General features: G+C 38.7%; 1 protein-coding gene across 3 annotated transcripts; it reads right to left on the minus strand.

Moving 5' to 3' along the window:
* Positions 1 to 1,495: 1,495 nt before the first annotated feature.
* Positions 1,496 to 9,726, minus strand: LOC131228579 (uncharacterized). Of its 3 annotated transcripts, none has more exons than XM_058224372.1 (9): positions 9,517 to 9,726; positions 8,986 to 9,057; positions 8,842 to 8,919; positions 5,756 to 5,836; positions 3,918 to 3,987; positions 3,276 to 3,367; positions 2,143 to 2,184; positions 1,984 to 2,064; positions 1,496 to 1,858 (listed from the first exon to the last, which is right to left on the minus strand). In XM_058224372.1, the coding sequence occupies exons 1-9, from the start codon at positions 9,547 to 9,549 to the stop codon at positions 1,787 to 1,789; spliced, it is 621 nt and encodes a 206-aa protein (XP_058080355.1). In that variant the 5' UTR covers positions 9,550 to 9,726; the 3' UTR covers positions 1,496 to 1,786. The 3 variants fall into 3 exon arrangements, with proteins under 3 accessions (XP_058080355.1, XP_058080435.1, XP_058080511.1); XM_058224452.1 differs by having other exon boundaries at positions 8,842 to 8,916; positions 9,517 to 9,722; XM_058224528.1 differs by lacking the exon at positions 8,986 to 9,057 and having other exon boundaries at positions 8,842 to 8,916; positions 9,517 to 9,724.
* Between the last annotated feature and the right edge of the window lie 8,229 nt (positions 9,727 to 17,955).

The following is a 17,955-nucleotide window of genomic DNA, read 5'->3' on the forward strand; positions in this document are numbered from 1 at the left end:
GGGGGGGGGAGAAGTGGGCTTATGGTGGTTAGTGTTCCATACATCTTCTTGATGGGGAATGGCTCTTGACCAATTTCATCCGTGGCTTTAAATAGTCAGTTTGAGAAGTATTTCAGCAACATTCCATGCTCATTGGATACAATTTCCATAGATTGGATGCCTCAAATCAATCGACCTTGATGTGATTTTTCGAGTGTTGGCCACCCATGGATGGTTTGGATCACACATCCCTGCATCTGTGGCCCCTTACTGTTAGTCTTCAGTTGAGTAAGGATGATTGCATTCATCTTCTTAATTTTATACTAGCAGAACATAAATTCAAATGCTGGATTGCTGGATTGAAAAGCTTGGCATTCACTACCAAAATTAAAATTTCTGTGTGCCCATGATGGCTACAGATCTGAGCATTCCACAGGTTAGAAACATTCCACTACCAAAATTAAAATTTCTGTGTGCCCATGATGGCTACAGATCTGAGCATGGATGGTTTGGATGGTTTGGATCACACATCCCTGCATCTGTGGCCCCTTACTGTTAGTCTTCAGTTGAGTGAGGATGATTGCATTCATCTTCTTAATTTTATACTAGCAGAATATAAATTCAAATGCTGGATTGCTGGATTGAAAAGGTTGGCATTCACTACCAAAATTAAAATTTCTGTGTGCCCATGATGGCTACAGATCTGAGCATTCCACAGGTTAGAAACATTCCACTACCAAAATTAAAATTTCTGTGTGCCCATGATGGCTACAGATCAGAGCATTCCACAGGTTAGAAACATTCCACTACCAAAATTAAAATTTCTGTGTGCCCATGATGGCTACAGATCTGAGCATTCCACAGGTTAGAAACAATGCTTGGATTTTCTGCCAAAAAAATAAGCCAGTTTCCCTCCTGAAGTGGACCACAATTTACAACTAGCAGTCAAACAATTTACTTAGTTATCCATTTGTTTTGTATGGGCCCATCTTGGTGTTAAATGGCATGATTTTTTTCAAGCCAGAGGATCTACACAGTAACTCACCTGATCGAAAGCTCAGATACTGCACACATGCTCCATATTGGTACGACCTAAAAGTGGATGGGCAGGGCTTCCATCCAGGTGGAATTAGCAAACCTGTTCTGTCTTTGCTCTTTGTTTCTTATACCCGTTTCTCTCTACTTGAAATTTAAAAAAGAAAAGAAAAAAAAGACAGATTCTGATCCATGTGATTTTTGCACTGTCACCAATTGATGGAGATCACAACTGGGTTAGCCATGAAGGTTGGATGAGGATCTGATGTGCAGTGGAGAACAAGGCAAAACACAAACTGAAGTCCTTGTTACTATTTTCGGAACTTCCAAGAGAGCCAACATCCATTGAAAGTTATTATCACAGCAAGGTGATGATAAGTGGGTCAACTTGATCGAAATCACCTGAAATCAAACAAGTGGGAAACCACTTTCTCCCAGATCATTCCCCTTTTGAAAAAATAAAAAATAAAAATAGAAAACATCCTCACAAAATGAAAGAGTTTCTCACATTGGTCACTTGCAAACAATAAACAAACTAATGGAGAAGGAAGTCAGCCCATAGGTTTGATTGGGAAGAGAGCTCCATTTCACAACCTTGAGGCTGCAGGTTCATTCCCATATAAATGTGCCAAAGAAGGAGACACCTTTGAAGCCCATTTATAGGCTAAAAAAAGATAAAAGAAAAAAGAAAAAAAAAAAGAAAAGAAAAGAAAAAAGCAGCTTCATTGAGAGCAAAGATTGCAGACATTGCTTTGAGGAATGATGGAGAAGCTTAGAGGGCCTCCTGAATAAGTTTCTCTGTGAGTGCCTTGGGGAGTCCCATCACACTGTCAGCTGTTCCCACCTGCACACATCCGTTTATTCTCATGTGTCAGTGAATAGGCCTTTGCCAACCAAAGTTACAACCCAACCAAGAAAGTTAAAAAAGAAAAGAAATGTGAAAGCTTGAGGAGAGGAAGGATAACAAACCACTGCTTCAACAAAGGGTGATGTCAGTGGATGCTCCAGAAGCAAGCCACCTGCAACATTTAGCACAACTCCCTCCTCTATCTGAAGCAGAAAACCATGCACTCATTCATCAATGGGAGCAAGAAGTGCATAACTAGATTACATTTGCATTAGGCTTACCAAGTTCTCGATGACCTCATCTGGAATGTCATGGAAGTAAACCTGCAGGGCCTTTATGGTCACTCATGATTGTACAGACTGACTTGAAAACAATAACAACAACAACAACAATAATACTAAAACACCCAGATTACTTCAGACCATAAAATCACAACTGGTGACAATCAACAAAAGCCATACGCGGAAAAGTTGGTGAGCAATAAAGCATCAAGGCTCTACAGCTAATGTTACCCGAGCACAGCAAGGCAACGACACTGGTACAACAATTACACTAAAAACTATTGAGTGTCAGAAACAAGTACAATATCCATTCCAAGTATCCAGGTAACAGTCTACAACAAGAAGTCTTGTTATAAATCCAAAATTTCTTATTCTATTTTAATCCCGAGGAAGGTGATTCTCTTTAACTTGAGAATTCTATTATAAGGAATCATACATGAAACTACTAACCACTCAAAAAGAATCTGGAGAAGAGTTTCGCGATCATAAATGGTGCAGAAGTTGGTTCTCTTATGGAAAGAGTTATCAGAAAGAATGGTGAGTAAATCCCAACACTTGAACATTCTAGAAGTTCTCTTTTATGGATTGGAGGGTGATGATTGCATGTAATATCCTAAGAATGCTTCACATGTCATTTTTGTGTTAAGTACAAACGAGTAGATCTGATGGTTTCATCATCTCACTGAGATAGAAAAATAACATCTCAATATATTCAGCAAGTAACCTGATAAAACTGCATGTTTTTGTAGAATAAATTAATAACCTGTAAATTTTTTTGGACATTAACAAGATCCAAATGAACCAAATGTGATTACTGAATAACTCCTATAATAGTAGTTCTATCCATTCAACTGATACTAAAGAAAATTACAATCTTCTAACCATGCTGGATACAATCAAGTTTAATAGAGGTCACATGCAATGTTCAAAAACTTGCAATTGGCCAGAAACTCGATCAACATAGCTTGGTTTGGGTAGATTATAACATATCCAAACTCTAATTTCTCATGAGAGCAGTAATCCATTTCATTGGCTCAGTGAAGTCGAAGTTGGAAGCTGAAAGACCACTATCTGAGTGAAGTCCAAGTTTTTGACTGTTCCATGCAAGCAAAATAATTATAATCAAAGAAAACCTCAGCTTTGTCCACTGCTCCTTTTCTGGTGCCCGTTTTCAGGTTCGTAACAAGTACAGATCCCACTGTTGATGCATGTCCCCCAGAATAGCCTGCAAAACCATGTCAGACAATTCGTGTCATCATGACTGCCAGATTCAACTAAGCACTATAATGGAAGTAGGGGTGGCAGTCGATTGGGTTCAAGTCAACCCAAGCCTGGCCCATTTAGTCTAAATGGGTCAAGAATTCTTGCCCAAATCAGACCCACGACCCATTACTCTGTGGCTGAATTCATCAACCCCAAGCCCGACCAAACCCGTGCATTCACGATTCGGTCAGGCGACAGTAACCTGACCCAACATGGCATGACCTAACTCATGTTTACATTACATACATACGCCATACATATGTCTATACTCATATTCTATTAGTATGTTTCTATTATTGGGCCAGGTTGGGTCAGGTAATCTTGCCCAACCCATTGATAACGTACACAGGTGCATCGGGTTGGGTAGGGTTCAATCCAAGCCTGATTTGCTACCAATTTAGCTTGACCCAAACCTGCCTCAGAATTGGATTGGGTCAGTTGACCCACTCGCTGGCCTGACACATTGCCACCCCTAAATAGAGACTAGAGAGACAGAAATTCATGAAGCAAACCTTTGATGAATTGGCGTGCTTCTTCTTTGCTGCATGGCTTTTCTCGGATTATCCCTTCATAGACCACCACCTCCAAATTAATTGAATTTAGTACCACCAAATAGCATCATAAACTCAATTACCCTCAAAAAACAAAACCATCATCTATGAACTTAATAAGCAAAGTTTAAAAAACCACATCAATGTTCGCTTGCATAATAATTTAAGAACAAAATTTCTTGAATGCACATCTAAATATTATGATCAGATCAAACAAGCACTCATACGATTAGATTAAACAAGAATTACTGTAGCTAGATGTGACCATGGTCGGTTTCATGTTAGGGAGGAGAAAAAGAAGAGAAAAACAGCAAAAGAGGCCTCAAAAGGGGCATATATATGTGCAACGGCTTGGGAGTGTAAAGGTGCTGGAATGGCCCATACACCATTACAACCATTCTTTCTTTTTTTTTGGAAACGGACTACTCGACCCCATGTCATGCAAGGTGGGTGCCATTACCATTACATATCATCAATACGTAACTCTTTTTTTAACACGTTACTCACTTCGGTATCGTCCCTTCACATAATTGCAATGCAAACAAGTGTTCAATTGATTGTTCATCTTGAAGACAAAAACAAAACAAAACAAAACAAAAACAAAAACGTTCCTACTAGTCAAGTGATTGATAGCGAGATCAGTCCTTCCCCACTACCCAACCAAAAGCAACCACCCGAGGTAGGCCAGTGCCACATGTATGCCATTGAAGTGTTCACACGCTTGGTGGGACCCACCATGAGTGCAACGTAAACTAATTCCACTGAGAAGACCCCTTCTTGTCTGGACTCCACTTCCACACGTTAATTTCTTTGGCACGTGAGTGTCAACTATTCAACTTCTCCATAAGGATAATGAGTTTCCAATTTTGATCATTATGTTTCCTCTGAAACTTCAGAATATACACCACACCTCATTGCCCATAAATTAATAGCACTGGACACAATCGCATCTTTGCCAGGTATCACCTGGAGTAAGCAAGCATAAACTTGACCAAAAGCTGTCTACATGTTCCCCTAGAATCTCATACACCATCAATCACCAACTCCACGAGAATGTCACTTCCATTGTTTGCATCCTTGGCACAAACCTAATGCTCTATACTGGGGCAAGTCTCTAGTCTACCGCCACCATATGCAGACTCCATTTTTGCTCTCGGTGTCTCTAGTATTTAATGTCCTTTATACCCATTGGATGAAGCTGAGGGGCCTTAATAGCAGCTGATTGCTATTTTTGGGATTGTATGTAAAACTGTTCAATAATATACGCATGGTGGTATAGCAATACCTAATGGCTACATAGAGAGGATTCTAGTTGGTACTAGTCTTTAGTTGCCAACTTTCAGTCTCTTCTTTAGAGAATTTAGGAAAAGGCTTCAATGACCATAGGATTCTTTTTCTTGTTTTTTTAGTATTAAATGGTGATTTATGTAAAGGTTATACAAATAGGCCATATGTATGAACAAAAGGGGATAGATAATTGATTGACTTATCTGATATTTTATAGCATGGGTTGCTCTACTATCTAACACTAGTAGCTCTATTTCTCTAAGCATGTGTTACTCCAGCCCATAATTCAGGCTTATTTATCAAGTTTACCACATATCTTTGAGGTTTTATTGTCTAAAGGTGCATATTTGACCTGAAATTTAATCTATTTGACTTGGTTACACAAATATAGTCTTGCCCAATTTCACCACCATCATGCATCAGACAACAATTTTTCAAAAGGTAATGTATAAATGTAATTTGGCTTGAGATAAGATTGGCAATTGGAATTAAAAAAAAGAGTTAAGATATACTTGATCAGCAGTAATCAGGAGTGTTGCTTCAGCATTGTTCTTGTAATCAATAGTTTGGACCTTTGAGATGATGGCGTCTGCCTGAAAGCAATTTCCATTCAACCAAAGTAACAGATTTGAATCAAAATTATCCTGGGTGCAGCTACAAAAATCAAAGATTGGACCATATGCATATTTGGGCAAGACAACAAAGCAACAACGAAAAGTAAAACAACCATATGCAGATATTTAGCAGTGAGGACCTGCAGAATTTCTACAAATGAATGAAGCCCGTATATCACATTGTTGATGGTCAAAAGTGCATAATTCAAGTAATCTAGACCACTTCGAACGTCCTGGATCATCTTAGATCCCTCCTACAAGCCCATAAAAGAAGAAACTCCTAGATCATAATGACTCTGAACTTCATTCCACTTTGATGGCCAATTTGATGGTTCATAGTACAAGAAGGATCACACCATGACAAGAGCACAAACCATAGAAAAGTTTTGGGTGGCTAATTCCTTCCATAAGCAAGCCTCCAAGAAGCAGTTGTTGGTCCTTGAGCAACCAAATCATCTCCTAGAAGACAATCATCCACTACTAGACAACAAGTATAACCTCTGATAGAAAGAGTATACCACCCAAGGCATTATGGCTCAAAATGGCTAAAATGGCTAAACCCGTTGATTCCCCATCCATAAACCTACCCTAAATCCTATATCCCCAATTTCCTATTTTTTTCAATTTCTAAAAACCCTAATTCCAAAATTCCCAATTTCCATAAACCCTAATTTTTCAGATTTCATATTTTCCCCTTCCTAACCCTAATCATAAAACCTACAATTATGTCCCTTAAGTGTGGAACGTGCCTATGCTAAATTGGAAGTTCTATCCTTCCATCAAGCCTAGTTTTAATTTATTTATGTGATTTCTTAGCATGCGGGCATGTGATTTAGCTTAAATCAGATTTTATTTTCTATTGTTTACACTTAATTACTTGGTGGGTTAGCATCTTTTGTTAATTAAATTACTTTATGGACTTTTTCATAATCTCCATGTTGCATGATAGCATTAAATCATGTGTCATGCATCAGGTTCCTGAACAGATTTGATAATCTATATTGATCTGTCATAGTCGATGCATATTCGGCTCTAATACCAATTGTAGAACTTAAGTTGTAGAATTGAAAGGATCAAATAGTGCATCGGAGATGGGGATCAAGAAACCTAAATTTTACCTGGTTGGGATGTCATCTATGAAAATCGAATGCCGTAGTCTTCCCCACCTTACACCCATTAGAGAAGCACCATATGGGAAATTAGCTTCAGAAGTGTGTAGGCTTGGGGACCCAGTCGTATTTAAATAGTTATTGAGGGTGGGGAATTTGAAATCCATCGAAACTTCTCTCACATGGGCTCCAGACAAATTTTAGCATTCCTAGTCCTATCAGAACACTTTGCATGTAACACAGTTGTAGCGCACCACCCCTACACGAACTTAGACTTATCACAACTTTAGTGGGGTCCACCGGCATGCCCGATCATGATATCCAACCCTTAGGGAGATCCAGACCGTTGATCAATTAGGCCCACCTTATAGAATAATTACATATTCTCCCTCTTTTATTGAATTTCTTTTTCTTTTTCTCACCTAATAATTTTTCCTTATCATTTCTTGTCTTTCCAAACAACCTTCATTGCTAACTCTTCACCTATTCCCACTTCACCGTTCACCTTCCTTTCTCAATTGTTCCTACTAAACTTTCAGACGATCGTTTCATCTGGTTTCTTGTTGAATCATCTCAAGCACAAGTTGGAGACGGGTCATAGAAGACAATGATTTGAGGAATGCCATGACTTGCAGATGAGTTAGGAAGACTTTGACCCATGGGTCATCTGTTTTATTTTCATTAAAATAAAGAAGGTGCCTCTGGGCTAAACATTCCATTTGAGCTTGTCGGTTGAGAGGCAAATGGTATTGTTGATTTCCTTGAATGTATAAGCCGGTTCAGTCCTTCTGGTGTACCCCCATTCCCTCTTCTTTGTTGCCTTTCTTTTAATAAAATTCTTTTACCCTCTAAGAAAAGTCAAGTATAAAAGTCGCTGCCATATTTTTTAGACTAATCCTCCCTAAGGCAAGGATTCATTTTCCACGACTATTATTCAAGCTCACCTAGCTACCTAAAAGCATTTGCATCTCTATTGAAAAATCATGTGGCTTTGGGGAATTCAGTGACATTGTCATGATGCTCAGATGGTGATGCTTCGTGTGCCTCTAGTGAACATTATTTCTTTGATTTGTTGCAGGTGCGAAAAATCCGAAGGCCCTGTTTGGTAGATGCCTAAAAAAATGAGTTGATCTCATTTTAGTTAACCATAATTAGGAACTAGAGATGTTGATCTCTAATACATAACTACTGTTAACATGAACTCATCATGTATTAGAGATGTTGATCTCTAATACATAACTACTGTTAACATGAACTAATCATGTATTAGAGATGTTGATCTCTAATAGATAATTACTGTTAACTAAAATGCAACGAACTCATTTTTAGGCATCTACCAAACAGGGCCTAAGCATTTTCCAGGGCTAACTGGTTTGGGGTTTTAAATTCTATGATTCCAATGGCAAAATTTTGGCAGCTATCTTGACAAGTATGTGTCAACTAGATTGAATTTAGATCCAACAGTGTAGATAATGAAAGGAAAGTGCATCCTTATCCATGTTACAGGTTTTAGTTGTCTGTTCAACTTGAAATGTTGGTTAGTTAAACAGATGATATCTCTTTGAAATTAGTGGTTGAGGTAGAGCCAACAATCATAGAGCTTTGACATCCTCAGGTGTAAAGAAAGTGTTTGGTGATATTTTACTCAAAGGAGACAGTTGCCCAAGTTGCAAAAGCAGGATTTGAAAATTTTCATCATCAGCAGTGGAAAATCTAATTATAAACATTGTCATCCAATCACCCCCTTTCCCTCCCACTGCAGGCCTGATGGGTTTGCATAACTGTCATGGGAATGGGATCTAGAGTTGAGAAGCATAATGTCACTTTGTCATTGAGAAACCAAAGATGATATTCTTAACATAGGAAAATGCCTACCTTTGCCTCGGCCAGAACCATTACCAACTCTTCCGGGTTTTCCCTTCGAATGCCTTTCTCATCTATGTCTGCAGTCTGCTAAAGCATGATTAAAGTTAGGTTCCTGAAGTAGATAGGGTCAATAAGAGAGTATTGAGCACAAACCATGATTGTGAATTCATATCCCATCTCGGCTAGAATGTGTCGACGAGACATAGAAGATGATCCCAAGATTAGCTGCATCACCGGTCAAAGGGAAATTGGTAATTCAGTTGTTTGATAATAAGTAAAAATGCTAGATCAACAAAAATATATTCCCATCACATGAGAAGATGAAGGAGGCCATGTTTGGATGCAGCGTGAAAATGAATTGAAATGATGAAGACTCATTCTTAAGTAGTGATATTGAGGATTTAATCTCCAAATTAGAATAGCATTACTTTCAAGTTGGAGTGAAGACGAAGGGAACATCATTAAAAAAAAATAAAAAAAATGCTTCTTCGTTTTTTTTTTTTTAAGTAGCAGGTACTACGTTTGGATGCATTATGGAATCAAATCGCAATAAGGGTAAGGGCTTAAAATAATAATAATAGTAGTAAGTGCAAAAGAAGGCTTCTTTGGGTTGTGCATCCAAACACTGCCTACAACGCCTAAATAAATGAAGTAAACGTCTCTGAAGAAGAAAAAGAGAGAGACCTTGAAAGAAGGATTATTAGGGATATTACGCATTTTCTCTCTTTGGTTGGGTTTCCTTGTTCTCTCTTCACTGCCGTCCCAAGCAAGTTGAGACGAGAGAGAGAGAGAGAGAGAGAGAGAGAGAGAGAGGCTTAGATAGGATTTTCCAAGACGGGTCTCCTCAACCTTCAACGCGTCAACGATGCCACCTCCTTCCGCTCATTCTCCACCACCAAAATAAAAATAAAAAGAGACAACGACGAACAAGCTAACTTCAGGTTTGCCTACTGGACGGTGCTCTATGGGGCCACCACGATTTATGTGTTTTATCCACGCCGTTCACCCATTTTTTTAAGACCATTTTGGGGCATAAAGCCAAAAATGAGGCAGGTATAATTCTCATGTAGACCACACCACAGGAAACGGTGTTGACTGAACGCCCACCATTAAAAACTTCCGGGGGCCACAAAAGTTTCGGATGAAGCTGATGTTTGTGTTTTCCATTCATTCAGATTTTTGTGACCTAATTAACAGGTTGGATAGCAAATAAACATTACAGTAGGCCTTATAAAGTTGTAATAGTGTACGTTCAATTACCAATGTTTTCTTGTGGTGTGGTCCATTTGATATTTGTGTCTGCCTCGTTTTTGTGCCCATGCTCTAAATAATCTCAAAAAAAATTTGATGGACGGCGCGGATAAAACAAATAAGTAATGTGGGGCCCACAGACGAACTTCCAGTAGCCTTGGTAATTGTCATTACGCAATCCTCGTCCCTTAAATAAAATAAAATAAGTGAGGAGCCTTATTAACAAGTGACTGTTTCCCAGTTTATGGGCTCACTTCACTCAAACGAGGCGTCATACAGACATCATCACAGCATTTTGTCGCATGCGTGTACGAAATTGGCACCGTTGGATTATCCCCTCATAAGCAACGTGCATCTCTCCGCGACGCACTTCCACTGCCAGGGGAAGCGGATTGCGTGGTCACCCCAACACCGACTATATCCCTTGTGAAACGATTCTGTGGGCCCACCGCGATGTATCTGTTTTATCCATGCCATGCGCCTGTTTGCCAATTATTCCAAAGCATAAGTCCAAAAATTAAAATATATTCAAACCTTAAATCGACTACACTACCGGAAATAGCAGAGATGCTATTGAAACTTTCGAGGGCTCATCGTAATATTTATTTGCCATCTAACCTATTCACAAGGCTACATAATATCAACTTAATCCAAAACTTACGTGGCATGTAAGGAATTTTCACAATATGCATTCGATCCCGCACTTAATTCCAATTATTTCCTGTGATCAGGTTTACTCAAACTTTGTATATGCATCAATTTAAGGTTCATGTTCTGAAATAAGTCAGCCAAACATATGGATGGCATGGATAAAATAATTATATCACTGGGTCTAATGGAGTCTGTTCACCTGGGTGTTGTTGCCAAGGCTTCACTTGGGTAGAGTAAGGGAGAGTGGATTATGTGAGACCCCTTAATATCAAACACAAATTAATGTATTTATTTTGTATCTACTCTATCCAATCTATTTTCTAAATCATTTTAGGACATTATCCTAAAAATGAAGTTGCTCCAATTATCATGTAGACATAGCTTAAGAAATAGTAGTGATTGAACATTAATAGGTTTCAAAAGTTTTGGATCAAGCTGATATTTGTTTTTTTCTCTTCCTCCAAGCTTAGGTCAACTTATCAACTGAATAGATGACAACAATCATTATGAAATATTAAGGTGCGACGCTAAGAAATTTTTTTTATGGCAAGGTATTCAATCACCACCGCATCTTATGATAAGGTATGATCCTGATCATTGGATTTGCTTCATTTTTGGGATAATATTTTCAAATGATCTTGAAAAAATGGATGTACACTACATAATGCATACATCAAGGTGGGCCCACAATAAGGGGCTTGGGTGAGGACGGGTCTCACCTAATCCATTCCTGAGTGCAGAAGGAAGATTCATGCATTGAGTGGGTCCCATATGATCCCAAAGAAGCTGCTGAACTCCTTATCATGTACGCAAAGGTGTTGGCAGAAATGGATGGTCCGCCAGCATGTTCTTGTCTTCTCATCTGCCAATGCATATCGGTTGTGGCAACATGGCCAGACACGGATTAGGCAGTGGAGCCAACGATGTCAGCGGTGCTCCCCGCAGTGTCTCCAGCTGCAGTGAAAGGACATGATGGAGCGAGATTTGATTAGACCTTTGTAAATGATCTATGACCTTTTTAAAAAGCTTTTTGGATCTACTACTCAGGCCGTTTGTGCAGCCCTGTTAAAGGCTGTGTTGGTGGCGCGACCCAACTCGCATCCCCTGTATCCCCTCTAATTTAGAATCATAACTCATATGCTATGATAATACTCATTGCATTGATCAATGAATGAAAACGTTTAAACAAGTGCATGTTTTGGTTCTTGAAACTGTGTATTCCTAAAGTAAATTACTTGAATATTCTAATAAGTTAAATGGATGATCATTTTTGAAGGGTAATTTTGTATTTGCACTTGCCACACCACCCCTTGATGAACGCCACTTTCAACGGTACTTGTATATTTTGATTTTCCAAGGCCCAAGGTTAGTTAACTAATTGGGTTTATTGCCAAAGTAGATCCAAGGTTTATCTTATTAGGTAATTAGGCAGCCTTTTCATTTTGAGACTTTTTTTTTCTAGATCTCTGATAGCTTTTGGTAAAAAATGACAAATAATTTTATTTTTTAAAAAAAAATACTAGTAATTGTTTTCGGCATCTTCTTCTTCTTTTAAACTAAAAAATAAAAATAAAATATCAAATAAATAAAAACAACTTACATTTTTCTTTTGTTCTTCTTCCTTTTCTTCTCTTTCTTTTTTCTTTCCTAAAAAAAACACAAATAAATTAGAAAAAATATACATTCAATATCTTCTTCTTATTCTTCTTTTTAAAAAATAAAAGAAGAACGAAAATAAAAATATCAAATAAATAAAATAACTTATATTCTTCTTTCTTTTCTCCTTCTTCATTTTTCTAAAAAAAAATAATAATAATAAATAAAAGAATTAGCTAATAAACAGAAAAAAATATTCTTAATCTTCTTAAAATTTTATTTAAAAACAAAAAAAGAAAGAAAAACAAAACAGAGAGAGAGAGAGAGAGAGAGAGAGAGAGAGAGAGAGAGAGAGAGAGAGAGAGAGAGAGAATAAAAATATCAAATAAATAAAATAGCATACCTTCATTTTCTAGTTCTTTAGCTTTTTTTTAATTTATTAATACATAGACCCTGATAGTTAATAGGGAACTGAGACTCTGTAGCAACTGCCAACTGCGACTTTATCATTTAACAAAAAAATGAGACACTATCAATTACGCAAGTTCTTTTAGTTAATTTGTACATATGAACATTGTTGGGATCAGAATCTATCTCATGGATGCCACAACCATTTTTTCTAGCCCTGGGGCTTGATTTCTGCCACGCTAACCTTGTAGACATTAGATTTCTTGCCTTGTTCCGGGTTGCATTTGTATAATAATGCTGCACTGCTGGTATTAGCTTTGATTGATAGCAAGCATTGGGGGATTTTATCTTTATTTGCTCGGTGGATGATTAAATGGTGGCCCCATGAGAACTAGAATAAGTAGTAAATGTGACACTAATTTGGTGTAAGTGATAACTGATCACTCCTAGTGGAGCTTGGCCGCTTGAAATTTACCCTGGTTCTTCTCATGGCAATGACTTGGGTGTGTTTGGGTGCATTATTGAATTGAATTGCAATTGATAGTTTCCTCAGGCATCATACAAGTCTTCTCAGCTTAAGGTTGCAATTGTGGCACTTTCAAGTTGGGACTTGTCAGAAATGTTACTGCAATCTGAAGGAGGAAAGGAAATGCAGCCTTGAGTTGGTTCACTAGGTACATACTCAGATTAAACAAACCATCAGAAGAAGCAAGGTGACACAACGGATTTAGATTCACCGCATTTTAATTTTGCAAATTTTTGCCTATTAGATTCCAAACTTGTAATAACAATGAATGGCCAGATGCGATAGATCATTTGAAGCACCCTCCAGCCACTAAATTGCAGTAGGCACACACCTGATATACTTACGCAAGTTGGGCATATGGCACTTGGTTAGCAGTCGGCATGCCCTATTTGTATTCTATCCTATTTTGTTTGTGTGAGACCCGTATTCTAACCCGTACCATTCCGTAAACCTTTGCGGTCCTCCCGGTCAAATTCCGGCGACCCGCGATCTGTTATAGGCATTTGTGTGCAATCCTGAGTCATGTCCCGTATATCAGAGTCGGCTCGACCCGAAACTTCTACCCTTGCTACTGTGCTGTCACCGCGTCTCGCGCACCGAGGTGATATCCAGGCCAGGAAATGTGGGCCCGCATTGTAACACCCCGGATTTTTGCCAACTTAGAGATAGACGTCCTTAGGCAATGGGTCGATCATAACACTTTATTAACTTCTCATAACTCAATCATAAAGCCTCAAATTCCCTTTCAACCCATTTCCTTCAAAAATCTCACCTTTCACCATCTTATTATTTAAATTTTTCCAAGTACTTTCATATTAGATACTAATCCTAAAGTTTAAATGATGAAGAACAATACTTAAACTAAAACTTACTATAAATGATAAATACATAAATAAAATGAGCTTTTGACCATTAACCCTTTTAGAATCTCACGATATAAATAAGTTATTTGGATAAATTAGCTTCTCCTACCCCAAAAATCATATATTGCACGTCGCGTAACCCATTTCAAATTGAAAGATGCACCCGTTTCAAATCTCGAATCAGCAAAACCACATCAAACAGACTCGGGGGCTCAAACGATATAAATCGGGGGACCCGAGGTGGGTCCCGTACATTCCCGACACCCCCAAGGGGGGATGGCATCGCCCCTGGGGTGAGCCATCGCCCCAAGGTCCAGCGGGCCTGGCAAGCCGCAGCGCATCCGGCGGCCCGTTTTCTGCCTTTTTTTTACATTTTTTTTCTAACTTCAAAAAGTCATATCTCCCTCGTTATAACTCCGATTTAGGTGATTCAAAAGTCAGATTAAAGATAAATGAGTCTAGTTTCATATAAAAATAATTAAAAAATATAATAAAATATTTAATTTAGTTAAAAATAGGTCATTGTGACAACTATCTGAAAATTATTCATTGGACAGTTGCTGCTTCGGGAATTTTTAGAATTTTTCTACAACATGAAATCTCATGAAATTTGGTGAAGACGAAGTAAACTCGATGATGAACTACTAAAAAATAATTAAAATAATATACTAATTAAAAGTACCAGAAATGGGCGTAGAAATGCCCTATGACCATATTTTGTCGTAATTAGGCCATAATTTAGTTAAGTACTAAACTGAATACTCAGTAGAATTAGCTTGAACAACTTTAAATATGAACTGCAAGCCCCAAAATGAGTAGAACCTTTAATTCTACATTACCCAAAAATCTAGGATCCATCTTTAAACCCAGTTGCTCTTGGGAGCATTATGAAACTTCGTATCGGACCTGAACCGCACGTCAAGAGTCTGATTACCCCAAAACTATATGGTTAAGACCGCCTTATTGGACCTGACAACCACCTCAGAAATCAAGTCCTAATAGTACCCCAAAATGCACAACTTGAGCCCGAAGCGAAGTGTGTGAGAAATGCGAATATCTTTAGGAAATGAACTGAACTTAAGTGAATTGAGTCGGTTCGCTTGCAGGCCAAATCTAAGGATTTTGACCGTCAGAATCTGACCCAATTACACCCTCGAATCAGGAAAAATTTTCAACACATGTCAGAGATCTCTGGACGGTGCTGTGGAACCTACCGTGATATATCTGTACGTCCATGCAGTCCACCTGTTTTGGACAGGCCATGGGACCCACCCCACAAGTGTTGTACGTGTGAGGGGTGGGGTCCACCTTGATATGTGTATCATATATCCACACCGTCTATTTCTGGACGGTGCAGAGAGGCCGACCGTGATGTATGTCTTGGATTGTAACAACCCGAATTTTCACGGCCCGAGTTTGTACTCATGCCCAAGGAAACTGGGTGTTAATGATGCATAAACTGGGATGCTTTGGAAAATTACACCATATTTTTTTTCTTTTGTTTACATCCAAATACATTTAAGAAGGTAACATTCACAAGAAGGAAATCAACTGTAATTAATTATATTACATCAACGTAGAAAGAATAATCAAATGCCCTCTTAATGGGAGGTTTATTACAACATCAGAGTTCACAGCAGAAGTAAAAACTAAATAGTAAAATATCTCCGAATTCTTTTAGTGTAATCTTCTATAGGAAAGTAGTCCTCTGTACATCACCTGCATAATCTGTATGGTTTGGAGAGGGTCAATGCCCTACTTATAGTGAAGGTTATCCTTCAAGATTAATAATAATTCAAGAGATTCATAACAGGTAAAGCAAGGGTCTGATACGTCCCGTGCTCCACTAACACGAGGGTATTAGCATGCGCAAACAACCTACATGAGATGCATGCCTAGCAAAGTATGTGGGACTCATCATACGTAGTGATCATCACAATGTGGAATACGATTTATAGATAACTGGCTCGACCTGCATCCCATAACTACGGATATTCATTGGTATGACCAACGCTACCGTGGATTTACGAGGGGACCTCAGAGCACACGACAACATGCGCTGGGTGAATTACATGACACGATTGTTCATGGAGCGACTATTTGCGAACATCTAATCCCGGGGTAATGTGGAACTACAGTAGAGAATTACCCACATCGAAATGTGCACCATACCCGAAGGCTCAAGGACTTACATGCCCCAAGAGGGTCTTTACCCAGAACTCATTATGTCCATGATAGAATATTGAATCACTAGTTGTGATACATCTTACACATCACTTGCACTTATAGATAATATACACCGAATCATAACAAATATAATAGAATCCGAATAATAAAGAATATCAATTGAATTACGGAGGTTCTGGAATGGCAAGGCACATGCCCAAGCCATAAAGATAAACGGCACGAGGCCAACATAAGAAAGAGAAGAATGACAATGGTCAACTCAACAAAAGTGGCAATGGCCAACAAAATAAGAAAAGAGTGACAATGGTCAACTCTATAATATGAAGAGTGACAATGGCCAACTCAAATAAAGAGACGAGTGGCAGGGCCAACTCAAAAAGGTGATGAGGCAGGGGCAAGGCTTACATCCATGGCCTCACACAAATTCAAAGAAATCCCTTAAAATTGACATCATGTCTTAAACTCAAATGGCCAATAATTGTAATGATAATAATGGAATTAATTGATAGGATAATTTTTAGAAAAATATAAACATGGAAGGCAGGATGAATCACATCATTAAAAGTATGGAAAGGCATGATAACTCTTATCATCAAAAGTATGAAAATGAAAGATAATTCATATCATAAAAGGCATGGAAGGCAAGATAAATGTAGTAACTTAAATTAGTGTAAGCTTAAAGGATAAAACCCTCACTTTTGATGTCGGATCGCGCTCATTTGTTCTTATGTTTACGCCAAGGGATTGAATTCTAAAACAATTCAAAAGGTTAGAATTTTTACCTAGGGTTTAGGTTTAGGCTTAGAAGGATGATGATATTAGACCTTAGCCTAGTTTAGGGTTATTGGCAAATGAGCGATTTACCCATAACCTTGATTAGTAAAACTAAAATTTACATGTGGAGTCAGCCCAAGTCAACGGGTTGAATCACTAAGTCATCTTGAGTCGACTCGGTTGGACTCTATCTCTCTCTTTCTTCCTTTTTCTTCTCTTTCTCTTTTCCTTTCTTCCTCTTTCTCTTTTCTTTTCTTTCCTTCCTTCCTTGTTGGACGGCAGCAAGACTGACGGCTTCCTTTTCTTTTCTTTTCTTTCCTTCCTCTTTTATTTTCTTTCCTTTCTTTCTTTCTTCTCTTTTCTTTCTTCCTCTACTGGACGGCAGCAGGTCTGGCGACAGCTGCCGGATTTCTCTCTCTTGCTCCCACATTTCTTATCCTTTCTTTTCCCTCTCAAGTCAGACGGAGGTAGGTATTTATAGGGATAGGTTTTCTAGATGTTTCTCATGCAGGGTGGTTTCCAACCGAGAGTCGGACGCCCTGTTTGCACATCTTATTTGTGTCGGGATGAACAGAAGCCGCGTGCGGCCCACTGTGTCCCTTCCGATTACTTCTGCCAGCATGGAAGCGGTCGAATCTTAGGATTTTGGCGTCTGGATGGTCCGGATCATGGCCATGATCTGGACCTTGATCATCCAACGGTCTGCGGTGCTTCAAGCTGCGTCCGCTGTTTCTGTGTTCGCACCTTCTGCAGAAATCACAAGTCTGCGATAGCTGGTGGGGCCACGATCAAAGCGGTCTGGGAAATCCGATCCTTCCATTAGTTTTCCCATGTTGTTTTGATCTATCAGGTTCCATCACAGGTCAG

The sequence above is a fragment of the Magnolia sinica genome, chromosome 1 (assembly GCF_029962835.1).
Source record: "Magnolia sinica isolate HGM2019 chromosome 1, MsV1, whole genome shotgun sequence".
Lineage (NCBI taxonomy): Eukaryota > Viridiplantae > Streptophyta > Magnoliopsida > Magnoliales > Magnoliaceae > Magnolia > Magnolia sinica.

Excerpts from the sequence above, each read along its gene's own strand:
- LOC131228579 (XM_058224372.1), bottom strand. The coding sequence starts at position 9,549 with ATGCGTAATATCCCTAATAATCCTTCTTTCAAG. Across the intron at positions 2,065-2,142 it reads ATGAGGTCATCGAGAACTTG|ATAGAGGAGGGAGTTGTGCT; the intron begins GTAAGCCTAATG and ends TTTCTGCTTCAG. Across the intron at positions 1,859-1,983 it reads CACCCTTTGTTGAAGCAGTG|GTGGGAACAGCTGACAGTGT; the intron begins GTTTGTTATCCT and ends GGATGTGTGCAG.